Below are 15,090 nucleotides of genomic sequence, written 5' to 3'. Positions count from 1 at the left end.
ACAAAACAAGAAAAACTAAAGATCAAACAAGGAAAATAAACAGGAACAACTTGAAGATCAAGAAAGAACAAGTAACATAAAACTCGAAAATATAAAGAATAAAAAGAACATGTAATTCGAAAATCTGAAAGAAAGTAAAAACCTGCAATTGACACCAAACTTAAAACATGAAACTAAACTCAAACAAAAGACTCAATTATTAGTTTATTGGTTTTTATCTATTTATATAGAAATTTTCGAAAATAAAAGTCTAGAAAAAGGAAAACAAGGATTTTGAGATTTTAACCAAACACAATAATAGAAGATGAAATTTTAGTGACTCTAAACCAAAAAGATAAACTTTTCCTAATCTAAGCAACAAAATAAACCGTCAGTTGTCCAAACTCGAACAATCCCCAGCAACAGCACCAAAAACTTGGTGCATAAAATTGTGATCACACTTTTCACAACTCCGCACAACTAACCAGCAAGTACACTGGGTCGTCCAAGTAATACCTTACGTGAGTAAGGGTCGATCCCACGGAGATTGTCAGCTTGAATCAAGCTATAGTTATCTTGTAAATCTTATTCAGGAGATTAATGATTAAATTGATTTTGTTTATGAAAAGTAAATAGCATGAAATAAATGTTACTTGTGATTCAGTAATGAGAAACAGGTTGAGGTTCCGGAGATGCTCTGTCGTCTGAATCTCTGCTTTCCTACTGTCTTCTTCTCCAAACACGCATGGCTTCCTTCAATGGCAAGCTGTATGATCCTCTCAGATGAAAAATACCAGGCACGATTTCTGCACGGCTAATCAACTGTCGAATTTCTCGTCTCGGATGAAAAATACCAGGTACAGCTACCACACGGCTAATCATCTATCGGTTCTCACTAGTGTCAGAATAGGATCTCTCTATTCTTTTGCACACTGTCACTGCGCCCAACATTTGCAAGTTTGAAGCTTGTCACAGTCGTCCCTTTCCAGATCCTACTCGGAATACCACAGACAAGGTTTAGACTTTTCAGATCCCAGGAATGCTACCAATTGGTTCTAGCCTCTACCACGAAGGTTCTAATCTCATGGACTCGGTCCACGGATCAAAGACCCAAGAGATACACACTTAAGCTGTCGCCCAATGACTATGTTGAGCTCAGATAGAACGGGCACTACAAGAAAAAAGGCCTATCGACACCCTTTTTTCTTGTCACGCTTTAAAAACGTGCCGAAAAGTGGTCTATGGGCACGCTTTTGCGAGGGTGGCCATTGATTTGTGATTTGGCCACGCTTTTTTTGCCACGCTTGAAAAGCGTTGCCATAGAGGGCAATCGGCACGCTTTTTCAAGGGTGGCCACTTATTTGAAATTTGGCCACGCTTTCTTACTGCCACGCTTGAAAAGCGTACCCATAGAGAGAAATCGGCACGCTTTTACGAGAGTGGCCACTAATTTGATATTTCGCCACGCTTTGTTTTTGCCACACTTAAAAGGCGTAGCCATAGAAAGAAACCGGTACGCTTCAAAAACGTGGCTATACCTTGTGTATTTTGGCACCGTAAAAAAACGTGCCAATAGAGTTCCCTTCTCAAAAATTTAGTTTCCCACCTATTTTTCCCACGCTTAACCTTTTTTTCTAAGTTATCAAATTTTACTACCCAACAACACACACTACTAACTTACACACTAACTAAAACAATGAAACCCCAAAAATTCATCTTCTCGCTCGAACCCTCTCGAACCCTAAAAGCTAAGGCGCCGTCAGCTTCATCGTCGCGATCAAACCTAGCCCTGGTCGCCTGTCTCTGTCGCGGTGCTGCTCGCTTGTCTCTGGCGCGGTACTGCTCGCTTGTCTCTGGCGCGGTACTGCTCGCCTCATCTTCTAGAACCCAGCCCTGGTCGTGGTGCTCCTCGCCTCTCTCTGTCGCGGTGCTGCTCGCCTCATCTTCTCGAATCCAGCCCTGGTCGTGGTGCTCCTCGCCTCTCTCTGTTGCGGTGCTCCTCGCCTGTCTCTGTCGCGGTGCTGCTCGCCTCATCTTCTCGAACCCACCCTTGGTCGTGGTGCTCCTCGCCTCTCTCTGTCGCGGTGCTCCTCGCCTGTCTCTATCGCGGTGCTACTCGCCTCATCTTCTCGAACCCAGCCCTGGTTGTGGTGCTCCTCGCCTCTCTCTGTCGCGGTTCTGCTCAGCCTCATCTTCTCGAACCCAGCCCTGGTCGTGGTCCTGCTCACTTTTCTCTATCGCGGTTCTGCTCAGCCTCATCTTCTCGAACCCAGCCGTGGTCGTGGTGCTGCTCGCCTCTCTCTGTGTCGTGGTTCTGCTCAGCCTCATCTTCTCCAACCCAACCCTGGTCGTGGTGCTGCTCGCCTCTCCTCCCGCATCTAGCATCAAGGTTTGTTTTTTCTAGCTTTATCGATTTTGTTTACTTGTGATTATGCTTGGTGCGTTCTTTCAATGTTAATTCTCTGCTTATTATTCCATTTCGGATCATTTTCTATTACTTTCTGGATGGTGATTGGTCATTGGTGCTGCATTATTGCTTTTACTTTAGGAGTTTAGAATTGTATGGAAAAGAAAACTGCTCTTACATCTACCTGAGATAGTAATTTTGATTTTCAAACTTAAACATCTCTGGAAAGCATTTTGCATTTAACCTGTTCATGATGAGTATAGCTTTTCTCATAGGAGCAATGATGAGCATGGTGGTTTTCTGTTCTTCATGCCTGATATCCTACTTTAATTTGATCTTGCCTGTAATAAATTTTAAGGCAAAATTGCACATTTTTATTGGGGTGTTTGAAGGGTATTTTTTGCTTGTATTGTTATATAGAACAAGGAAGATACATTACAATTCTGAGATAAATTGAAGCTCCTAAGTATGCACTATGAATCTATTGTTTTTTTTATTTTTGTTAACAAATACACATATCATGTCATGTGCTTACTAAATTCTGACTGTGAATTCTAACTCTTTTCTCTCTCTTTTTCTTCTACAGTATCCTCCTTGTTACAAGGACATCAGTTTCTGGATCAATGAATCATTTATTGAAAACAATCTGTGTGAACTTGTTAGAGGAATTGCTGAGGATCTTGTAGAAGAGGTAATTCTTTGAAAGTTCTAGTAAACCTTTTCTCTTGCATTTAAATGTATGTGAATTATCAATGTTGCTGTTTCCTGAATGTTCAATGAATTGAAAATGTATCTGGGCTGATCTGATTTGAGATTGAAAATTGGGGTTATGAAGAGATCTTGTGCAAAGCAAATTAAATGTTGTGTTAAGATGAGCTCTGAAACATCTTAACATTTAATTAGAGGATTTAAACTGACTGAATACAGGTTATGAAAACTATGAATACAGGTTATGAAAACTCAAACGATGCTTTATTATATGACTATGGAGGATTTAAATTTTATGGTGTGTGGTATTTATATTTTAATTTTTTTTGCAGACTGACACAAAGTGTTGTTAGAAGCTATTGGGTATATCAGATTCCTTTAGAGTCAAATTGAGGTCATTTATGTTCCTTCAATTCTCACATATTTGTACCATACATACACATTCCTTTACTAATAATCAATTTTCCCAAACAACTATGATGAGTCAGTGATATATGTGTGTGTGTGGGGCACGCTGTTAAAGGTTCACTTTAAACTATTTATTTTTTATTAAAAAAATTCCTTGGATATTATTTCAGGCCCTTAGTTTACCATACTTGAGCAATGGATCAGGGAACACAAGGCATCAACAACATTCTGTAAGAATATTATATATTAATTTATGATAAATCCATTTCTGGTTAATTAGTTAATTTAGCATTAAGTATAATTAACACTTCTGATGAAAGCAATTATGAAGAATAATATCACACACTCTCTAGTGCTGAGCCTTGTTGATTCTTTTTGTCTTGCAAGTGCATGTGTGAGAATGTATTTTAATTAATTAGAAATTGATGAGTAATTATGTGGTAGTAATTGAGTGATGATTGTAATTATCTAATGTTATTAGGTTCATCAGGGAGAGAAAATTTGTTTATTCCCTGAAGACCCCGGTCAGATATGCTTTTTACATTGGATCCATTAAATCTTTTAAGGGTTTTGGTGATTTTGAATGTAGAAATTTTAAAGAATTACCTTACATTATATGGTTAAATAAAGAAAAGCATATAATTAAAGATAAATATTATATCAAAAGTGACTTTTATCTGATGTAATATTATTTTAATTAAACTAATGGCTTCCTTTACTACTTTACTAATTGCAAAAACTTGAACATGGTTTAATACATTCTCATTTTAATTTATTTTACTTTTTGGTTATGTAGCTACTGCATGAAAATTGCTTGAAGAGGAAAGTACCTACTAGTGAACAGGTATGATTATTGCCCTCTTCAAGTTTAATATTTTAATATTTTTTTTGGTTTTCTTTCATAATTTTACAATGAGAGTTTCTGTTTCATAACCTTCTACTATTTCAGACCCCTTTTGTAGTATATTTTTTTATTTTAATTTTTTTCTGAGGCTTTTGGTGGTGGTGGCTTACATGCTTAGTCATTGTTGGTTTAAGAGGTTTTGGTTTGCTCATTGTTGAAAAAGTTTGCTTCTTTTTCTACTTGAGAGTTTAGCCTAACAAATAATGGCTAATGCCTTACATGGAAGAAATTGTAGCAGATTGGGGCTTGGAATTTGAAGCATTGTTTTTGTTTTGTCTATAGTGTTAGAATATTTATTCACAAAACTTTGGAGGAATCTATATTTATTGTTTTGTGAGAGATATTAGAGATGTATGATCTATCATGATGTGGTATCTAGCCAGTGGTTTTTTCTTGATTCAAGAGTTTTTTTTTCTTTGAATTAATGGGAAAGTAAAGAGATGTGACCTACTACTGGTCCCCTTGTTTTCATGATTTGGCTGTCCTATATGTAATTAAGTTGTTAAATATCATACTCACAATCTTTTTTTGCCTCAAGAGGTTACTAATTCCCACGAATGATTAAAGTACTTGGATTTAGTGGTAATTTGAGTTTAGTGTCTCTCTAATATACACTTCTGATTGTTTGTTAAACTCTAAACCTTTTCTTCTTTTAAATAAACCATTAATTATTCTTTTAATATATATTTTTTTTCTTTTTTATGAAATAAGAATAACTCATTAATCAAGTTGCACACTTAAAAAATAAATGTTTATGAATTAGAGGTTTAATTTAAGATTTTTACTATCAAATTTTTACTCTCAAACAGAACCTGCATATATCATTACACAAAACTAGTATTTACTTTTTTCTACCTTTGTTTGCCATGTCACAAAACCTGCATATATCTTTTAAGATTTCTTTCTTGTCATTTAAATTTAATTACTACTATCCTGAGGTAGTGTAGCATTAATTAGGAAAAAGGAATATGGATTTTAGTTACAGATGGGTTGCTTACTATTAGTGGTGTCAATATGTTTGGCCCTATAGGGCTTTGGCCCTACTTTATAGGGCCAGAAGAATAAAAAGCCCTTTAACTAATAGGGTCAAATTTTTAAAAAGCCCTCAGGGCCAAAAACCCTCATGGGCCAAAAGCCCTAGGGCCAACCCATGGGTTACCTAATTCTCTTTTTTTTTTTTTTTTTTTTTACATTCTCTATTTCAACAACACACATAAAACTTATTAAAAGTCATTAATTTGTTTTATCCCTTTATTTTTATGCTTGAAAAATAAATGTTAATAATGTACATTGATCATATTAAATCCAACTTTTAACTATATATATCAAGAAATCAAACATGACATTTACTATCTCATCACCCTTTTTCTTACTCTCTAGAATTTACCATCAAGAATGTCTCTAAAAAATTAAAATAAAGTTTATACAAAAATTCATCATCTAAAATCATGAATGTTGAGGGGGATGCATCGTTGCTGTTGACACTTCTTCTTCTTCATGAATTTCACCAATTTCATCATCTAAAATCAACCAATTAAAAAACAGTTAGAAATTCAATTTAAAATATTATTTGAAAAAAATAGTATAAATATTTACCATCATGATTTGGAACAAATCCACGTAACCAACTCCTTGTGCAAATAAGCATTTGGACATGCTCATAAAGAGTGGAACTTCGATATTTTGTTAAAACACGTCCACCAATACTGAATGCAGACTCAGATGCTACCGTAGTGATGGGAATACTTAAAACATCTCTGGCCATAACTGACAGAGTGGGAAACCTATCCTCATTAATCTTCCAAAAATTCAGCACATCATACTTCAAATCATCTTCATTGGTGTGAATCAAACCTTCTTTTAGATAAATCTCTAATTCATCTTTATCCTTGGAAGTTTGGGTTTCACAGTCAAATTTTCTGAACTCCTAAAATATATAGTATAAAGATTATTTAAGTAACGAATAAACATAATAGGAGAAAATAATACTATATTAAAATTAAATACCTTCATCACCATTTTGCTCTTCTTTGTAAGCCTTCTTTCTTCAGGTGACATAGGAGATTGATTACTACTTTGAGAAATTATTGAACCACCAAAAGTATTTATGTACTCTCCATACAACCTTTTAAATTTCTCCAATACTTCATTTGCCTTCAATTCAAAGGTTGAAGGATCTAGTTTTTTGTAACAAAACCTCAAGAACTTTAACTTTAATCGAGGATCAAGAATTGCCCCAAAAGCTAAGACAGTGCTATAATCCTTCCAATATTTATCAAACTTCATCTTCATTCTGAAAGCCATGTTCATAATAACAACATCATCACAATTTTGATTATTTTCCAAAAGACATTCAATTTTCCAAACTTGCATAAAATACAAATTTGATGTTGGATATGATGAACCCGAAATGAGGTTTGTAGTTTCATAAAATGGCTCTAAAAATTCACACATTTTTTTGCTAAGCTCCATTCTTCATTTGTCGGACAATCTTTATAAGCTCCATCTACAACACTAAGGATGTCAAACGCTTTTTCAAATTTAATTGCACTTTCCAACATCATATATGTAGAATTCCATCGAGTTGGAACGTCTGATTTTAGACCAACACCTTCTTCAATTTCTGCTTGCTGCACACAATCTTTAAATTTCATCATTCTCCCATCAGAAGCTTTCACATACTTCACACTCTCTCTGATTTTAAATAAAGCTCCAGCAGCCACCTTTAACCCTTCTTGCACAATCAAATTTAAAATGTGAGCGGAGCAACGCACATGAAAATATTCTCCATCGCAAAGCAAACTATTCTGCTTACGTAGATGAGTTTTTAAGATGTTTTGCATGTTGTCATTTGCAGAAGCATTATCTAAAGTAATAGAGAATACTTTCTTATCAATACCCCATTGCTTCAAAGAGTTAAATAAAACTGCTTCCATATCGGTTCCAGTATGGGGAGGAATCATTCGACAAAAATTCAAAATCTTACTCACTAGTCGCCAATTCTCATCAACAAAATGAGCTGTCAGACAAATATATCCTTCAGTGGTAGATGCTGTCCACACATCAGATGTCAAACAAATTCTATTAGGTATCCTAGACCTCTTCTGCCTCAATTTCTCTTTCTCTGTTGAATAAATCATTTGAAGATCTGAAACTAAAGTGTTTCTAGAAGGCATTATAATCGTTGGACTAATGTAATTAATCCAATCTCTAATACCCTCATACTCAACAAAGCTGAACGCAAGATCATGTTTTGCTATAGCTTGAGCGAGTTTTTTTCTATGAACATGCTGATCAATTTTGGTTGGCAGACTCTCTATATCATCATCAAATCTAATATTGAGAGGTATAGATTTACAAGAAACTATGTGACGACTTAGATGAGAAGTCCCGTAACCATTCTTAGTTTTTGGATTTTTTCCAATTTTGTATTCACGATGACAAAAATTGCATTCAGCCTTTTCAATACCATCTATGTCTTTTCCAATCTTCTTAAAAAATCTCCAAACATTAGATTTTTTACCAGAATCAACACTACCAGAAGCTTGAACAGGAGTCTCAGAAACAATCTCATCATCCATGTTTATAAATTTCCTAATCATATCCAAATAATGTATATTAAAATTCTATAGCAACAACAACAACATTCATTAATTCATATTAATTATTCATCTCTGAAGTTTCAATAAGAAGTAATTGAAGAGAAAATAGTAACAATCAATCAAACAAGCAAAGCATGTATTAGGATTTAGGAATGGAAAAGCAAGAGAAGCTGAAACATAGGCCGAAAAAAGTATCATCCCACCAGCAGACACAAGTATCAAAAGCATAATCTCAATTTCACACCAACAAAATTATAGACTGCAAAATCAGTCTACACTACATAAGCATCAAATCACAAATTTCTTATAATTTAAAATCAAAAGATGTCATAATAGAAAACTTCGGAATCCTTTAACAATATAACTTTGTGATCAGCTGCCCTTTTATTTTTTTGTTAAAAAGATAAAGTTATTTCTTAAATTTAGACCAAGAAGCCTTTAATTAAATAAATGAAGATAGAATCTTAAAGAAAGTCACATATGGAACAAGTGGTAGAAAATAGACAATAAGAATCTTAAAGAAAGTCACATATGGAAAGGGAGGCCAAAAGATAAAACAATGTTACGTTACTGTAATTTAAAACCAAGAAAGTGCATTGAATAGTCAACAAGAAACCAGTGTTTTCCAAATATTAAAACCTCAGACCTTTTGGCTTATTAGTTCAAGCCCTGAAGCAAAATTCTCCAACCTAGCAAGATCATGTTACCACTAAATCAAACTGAGTGCCTTTTACAAATCCCAAAAAAATTATAACAGTGAACTTTATCTGCCGGATTGAAAGCTTTTAATAGTATGAAATTGATAAATCGTGTTTAGCATTGTAATTTTTCTTGGACCTATAAATTTATTATTTCAATTCTTAAAGAATTAAAGCACCAAAAAAATCTGAACTCTCTTCTTATATAAGCCAAAGTAAGTTTACTTGATGGAGTCAATGATATGAAACAAATTAAAGAGAGAAGACTAAGTATAACTATAGAATGCAAGTTAGCAAACTAAAATATTAGAGACAAAGATGTCAAAACCTTGAGTGTGACAGAGAGAGTTAAGTTTGTGGAGGATAACCAAGCACAGAGATTTGTAGATGCAGCAGTTACATTCAATAGCATCATTTTAGAAGCTAAGTATGGAAAAATTACTTGAATATCTCAGACTTCCTGCATGTGCTTTGAACTTTGAAAGGGTCTGCAGAAGCCGCCACAAGCCCACAATCAATAGTTTTCTTGTCTTCCCCTAAATGAACGGCAATTCAATATCACACTCTCATGAGTATGATTTATCATCACTATTAGAATTAGGAATAATACATACATGTCACTTATGCAACTGATTTACTTAGAAAACTAAAAACAAGGAAGTTTGTGGTGGTAATGAAAGATAAAAGATAACGAGAAAATTAAGCATGAAAGACATCAATGCAAGTTGTTAACAAAGTCAATTAGTAATGACAAAAATATACTATCAACAATCAAGGAACTTCACTGTGAAGTAGTAACAACTAACAAGAGACAAAATAGTTCAGTTTGTGGAATTTATGTAATAAAGCAGAGAGCTACTCTGCATAACAAAGTGCACATAAATCAATATATGCTCGGTTGAAGTTACAATTTGCAAATACTTATTTTTCAAAACAATACCAGTTCTACAATTTAAAAATTTCTAATTAGTTATCAACAATCCAAGTAATTAGTTATCAACAATTTAAAAATTTCGTTTGATTTATTATGCCATTACCCATTCTCATGAAACTCATCCAAATATGAAGATAATGAATCAAAAACATCATAGAAAGAAAATATGGAATAGACAGTAAACAATCCAACAGTTAATCATGCTAAGCAACAATACCAAAATCACATTAAACAAGTTTAAAATCAGAATAATTGCTTATGTAGGAATCAAATAGCAGATTATTGAAAAATGGTAACTAAAACTCAACTTTGATTCTCAATTCCATAATCTCCTTTTGGGAAAAAATTAAAAACAAGTTCATAGTTCACAGTCTATAATTCATAGTTCAACTATTTTGAAATCAATTAACAACAGTCAACAGAATTAAAATGGGTGATGCAATTGCAAACAAACAAAGAAGAAACTCAGAGAGGGATAGAAAACAAAGAAACCCACCTCTGAATCTCTGATTCCGCGTGAGCGAGGAGAAGTAGCCACGGATTTCGTAGGTAGAAGTGTAGAACGCAGATCCTTTCACAGTTCACCGTTTCAACGCAAATCCTTTCACAATTTCACCCTTTCAACGCGTTCTCTGGTCAGGGTCTCAGCCTCTCAGGGAGGAGAAGGTTAGATTTAGGGCTTGGAGGGCTTATAGGGCCAGCCCTGTTTTGCTTTTTTGTTGGCAGGGCTGAATTAAGGTTGGGCTTACAAAATATCATTTTATAATTTTTAGGGCTGTGGGCTAAAATTTTTTTGGAGGGTTGAGGGCCAGCCCTAAGGTTTGGGCTAAATTGACACTTCTACTTACTATTCAGCTAAACCAATTGCATGATGATGCACTTGTGAATTGTAGCATTCTTTTTAGTTTTTAATTACTTGTTACCTGCGAGTCAACTTTACACCATCTCTTCTCTTTCGAATTGCTTGTTATTCCTTGCCTCTTCCATTTCTAGCTTAGTCAATTTTGACTCCACACGCCAAATCTGCTAATGGATAATAAAAAAAAAACAAAATGTAACCAGAATTCTGAAAATTTTTTACTCATGTAAATGTTTGTTCCTCTACTCCAATAATTTGAAATTTGTGTGTGAACAGCTCCTTTTGTGACCATGTATAGGGGACTATTTCTTTTGTGTTTGATATGTATTTTTTGTTCTAATGGCTGAGTATGCAATGTTGTGGGATCTAATTATAGTTGCTTTGCCATTTTCATGTTTAATCAATTTGGATTTGGAATTTGATTTGTTGGACTTAATTGAAGTCGATTTTATAACATGTACTAACACAAGATTATTTAAAATTTTGCAGGACGGTGATAAAAACAATGGAGCTCATAATGGATGATCACACTACTTATGAAATTTGATATTTTGTAACTAAGTATATAAAAGAAGTAGATATGTGACACTTGTTGCAAGGACAATTCTTATTTACTTCTTATGACTTTACTTTTTGGTACTTTGTCATCAAAACCTACTTTTATGGTGACAATTTTATATGTATGTCTTTTTTTATGGGAAAGTTTATATTTGTATGGATTAGTTCAATATATATAATTTTATTTTGGTCTATAATTTTAAAATTATATATGAATTTTGCACGAAATATTAGAAAGATTAATAATAAAAAAAAATTCTGACCAAACTTATGGGCACGCTTAAAAAGGGTGGCTATACCTTAATTTTGGGCTCAACAAGCACACTTAATAAGCGTGGCCATAACTTGGCAAACGGCACGTTTTAAAAGTGTACCCATATCCTCATCTACTGGCACGTTTTCTAAGCGTACCTTTATCCTCATACGTTTATCCTATTGGCACGTTTAAAAAGTGTAGCCATATCTTCCCCTATCGGTACGCTTTTAAAGAGTACCCAAAACATACATTCTGGGACGTTTTAAAAGTGTGGCGATACGTGCATTTTTCGGTACGCTTATAACGCGTACTTATAGGTTAAGACCTATGGCCACGCTTTTAAGCGTGGCAAGAAAAGAAAGCGTGCCAACAAAAAACGCGTGTCGATAGATCCACAAAAGCATGGCGATAGAGCAACCGACACGCTGGCAGATGTGACCCTTTCAAAAGTGTGCTGATAGCTCAAAAAGCATGGCGAAAAGCTATCGGCACGCTTTTTTGCACTTTTCGGCACGCTTTTAAAGCGTGGCAAAAAGCTTATATTCTTGTAGTGGGGAGTGGTTGTCAAGCATGCGTTCATAGATTTGAGAATAATGATGACTGTCACGGATCATCATGTTCTCTATATTGAAGTACGAGTGAGTATCCTAGAATAGAATCAAGCGTGATTGAATAGAAAACAGTAGTAATTGCATTAATCCATTGAAACACAGCAGAGCTCCTCACCCCCGCCTATGGGGTTTAGAGACTCATGCCGTAGGAGATACAATATGAAGTGTAAAAATGTCATGAGTTACAAAAATGAATCTCTAAAAGTAGTTTTTATACTAAACTAGTAACTTAGGTTTACAAAAAATGAGTAACTAAGTGCAGATAGTGCAGAAATCCACTTCCAGGGCCCACTTGGTGTGTGCTAGGGCTGAGCATTGATGCTTTCACGTGCATTGGCCATTCTTGGAGTTAAACGCCAGCTTGGGTGCCAGTTTGGGCATTTAACTCCAGTTTTGGTGCCAATTCTGGCGTTTTACTCCAGAAAAGGGTCTCTAGCTGGCGTTTAACGCCAGTTTGGGCCATCAATTCTCGGGCAAAGTATGGACTATTATATATTGCTGGAAAGCCCAAGATGTCTACTTTCCAACGTAATTAATAACTCGCCAATTGAGCTTCTATAGCTCCAGAAAATCCACTTTGAGTGCAGGAGGGTCAGAATCCAACAGCATCTGCAGTCCTTTCTCAGCCTCTGAATCAGATTTTTGCTCAGATCCCTCAATTTCAGCCAAAAAAAACCTGAAATTACAGAAAAATATACAAACCTATAGTAAAGTCCAGAAATGTTATTTTTGCATATAAACTAATAAAAATATAATAAAAAGTAGCTAAAACATGCTAAAAACTACCTAAAAACAATGCCAAAAAGGGTATAAATTATCCGCTCATCAGAGACCATGGTTGCTGCTATGCAGGCCACGGATGCGGCGTTAGGAAACCATGCCGGTAATGGAAATGGCGGTAACAGAGAAAACGGACCGATGACCTTAGCAACCTTCCTAAATGTAAACCCACCCATTTTTAGAGGAACGACGAATCCCACGGAGGCGGATAATTGGTTTCAGGCTATGGAAAGAGCCTTGCATGTAGAACAAGTGCCCGAGGATCAACATGTTGAATTTGCCACTTATCAGTTGGTGGGAGAAGCACAATTCTGGTGGCAGACTTCCCGATGTCTCCTACAGCAAAGTGATGCCGCGATACCTTGGGATGCTTTTCGACTTGAATTCTACAGGAAATATTTTCCTAACTCCATTAGGATGGCAAAGGAGCTCGAGTTACTATAATTAAAGTAGGATTCCATGTCAGTAGTGAAGTATACGAACAAATTTGAGGAGCCATATCGGTTTTCCAAGATTTGTCAGGGTGCCCCGGAAGGCTTCGAAGAATGGAAGTGCATTAAATACGAAGGAGGACTTTGCAGCAACATTTTGAGTGCCGTGGGGCCGATGGAGATCAGAAGCTTCTCTGAACTGGTAAACAAAAGCAGAGTTGCTAAAGATTGTCTGAGAAAGGCGGCATTAGATAAGGGTGATCACCGAGCCTCTGTTAGGAGAGATCAAGGAAGAAATTTTGCACCTAGAGGTCAAGATTTTAAGCGAGGCGGAAATATTCCACAGTAACCTCAAGGTCAGAATAGCTTTCGAAGGTTCAACAATAATAACAACCAAGGAAGAGAACAATGGAAACAAGCGCAGTTTCCACCCAATGATTCGACTTGTAGAAGGTACAGTAAATACCACCCGAACACTCCGTGCAGAGCCGGTTGGGGTGTATGTTATTACTGCGGGAAAGCCAGGCATATGTCCTGGAATTGCCCAGAGATGAAGAAATCCTCCTTTAGTTGCCAGCCCAGCCAGCCAGAAGGCAAGAAATCCTCCTTTAGTTGCCACTCTTCTGGCTGGAGATAAATGAAATCATATAGGCAGAAGTCAGAAGTTAGATGGTGAGCATGATTCTGTTTAGAGTCTTAGAACCAAAGGGGTCCAAGAGCAAACAGAGTCCAACCTGCAACAACTAGCAGCGATTAACAACACATCTCAATTAGTCCATCAAACAACAAAATTCATATTTCAATTCCAATTGAGAGTTTTGTGAAGCTATAGAAATTGGGAACACCACTGCAATTATATACTTAAAAGAAAAAGAAAATAGTGGGATGTAGTCATACAACATGATTTTTAAGATACAAGTTATGATACCCATTTAGTCTTTGTTTTATTCTCTAATTTGTGAGATAATTTTTAACAAAAATGTTTAAATGAAAATAAATTATAGACATTTTATAATAAATAAAGCTTTTCCAACCTTAATAGTGATGTCTCTCCTGAGGTATAAAGACAAAAGGTTCTAAAAGGTCAAAGAAAAATGGAACCAGAGTTACATAAGCCTCCAAAAGCTTGAACTAAAAGTTCTAACCAAAAATAAAAATAAGACACAAATAAAAGGCCAATCTTCTTTGAAACAGAGTTATAACAAGATTGACAAGGAAGTTGCATCAATTAATAATAAAACTAAATTGAGATGAACAACCAATAGTGCAAGCCTTTCAGGTTCATAATAATTAGTGAATAGGCTTCAATACTAAAATAGATGAACAACTTGCACTTATTAATAATTTTCTTTTTTTCTATAGATATAAATAGATATAAATCCACTGAATTTCAGAAACAAATTAAAGTTAAAAGAAACAAAGAATGAATAATTCATAGCTTCTAACCTCATCAAATAGATATCAAGTGAAGAAAAATATAGTAAGAAGTCTAATCATAAGCTTTATTATATCATCATTCATATATTAATATCAAACAAAGTTGATGTAAAATATTTCACTTGTAACTAGCATACCACAGCACTATCATCAACTACACCATTGGAAATACCACAACATGTGGTCATAAAAAGAGAACACAAATTGATTAGTATACTCCAAAATAAAGCCTCTATGAGTCTCAAAAAGATACACCTTACTGTGTTCTATTTAGACCAACCAGACAAAACTTCCTCACTTTCAACTTATATAAGGCTACATAAATAGCTCAACTAGTCATATTATAAAACCAAATCAAATATTAATACTAAATCAAACAAAATGGTACAAATTGAAGTAATCATAAACTAACTTGAAATATTAATAGTGCTAGAACTCCAACACAATCTTAGGGAACAAGTTCGGTCAATGAAGAAACAGAAAAGCTAAATTTAGTAAGGTCTTGAACAGAGCAATGA

The 15,090-nt window shown here is 35.0% G+C and overlaps 1 protein-coding gene across 1 annotated transcript; it reads right to left on the bottom strand.

Moving 5' to 3' along the window:
* Nucleotides 1-5,852: 5,852 nt before the first annotated feature.
* On the bottom strand, nucleotides 5,853-7,891 carry LOC148553028 (zinc finger BED domain-containing protein RICESLEEPER 1-like). Its single transcript, XM_088494757.1, has 3 exons — nucleotides 6,414-7,891; nucleotides 6,003-6,330; nucleotides 5,853-5,926 (listed from the first exon to the last, which is right to left on the bottom strand). The coding sequence occupies exons 1-3, from the start codon at nucleotides 6,876-6,878 to the stop codon at nucleotides 5,853-5,855; spliced, it is 867 nt and encodes a 288-aa protein (XP_088350883.1). The 5' UTR covers nucleotides 6,879-7,891.
* Between the last annotated feature and the right edge of the window lie 7,199 nt (nucleotides 7,892-15,090).

This window comes from Arachis ipaensis, chromosome B7, assembly GCF_059453495.1.
Source record: "Arachis ipaensis isolate K30076 ecotype BB chromosome B7, ASM5945349v1, whole genome shotgun sequence".
Classification (NCBI taxonomy): domain Eukaryota; kingdom Viridiplantae; phylum Streptophyta; class Magnoliopsida; order Fabales; family Fabaceae; genus Arachis; species Arachis ipaensis.
Note: the sequence above shows the minus strand (reverse complement) of the source record. Positions and strands in the feature narration are given on the sequence as shown.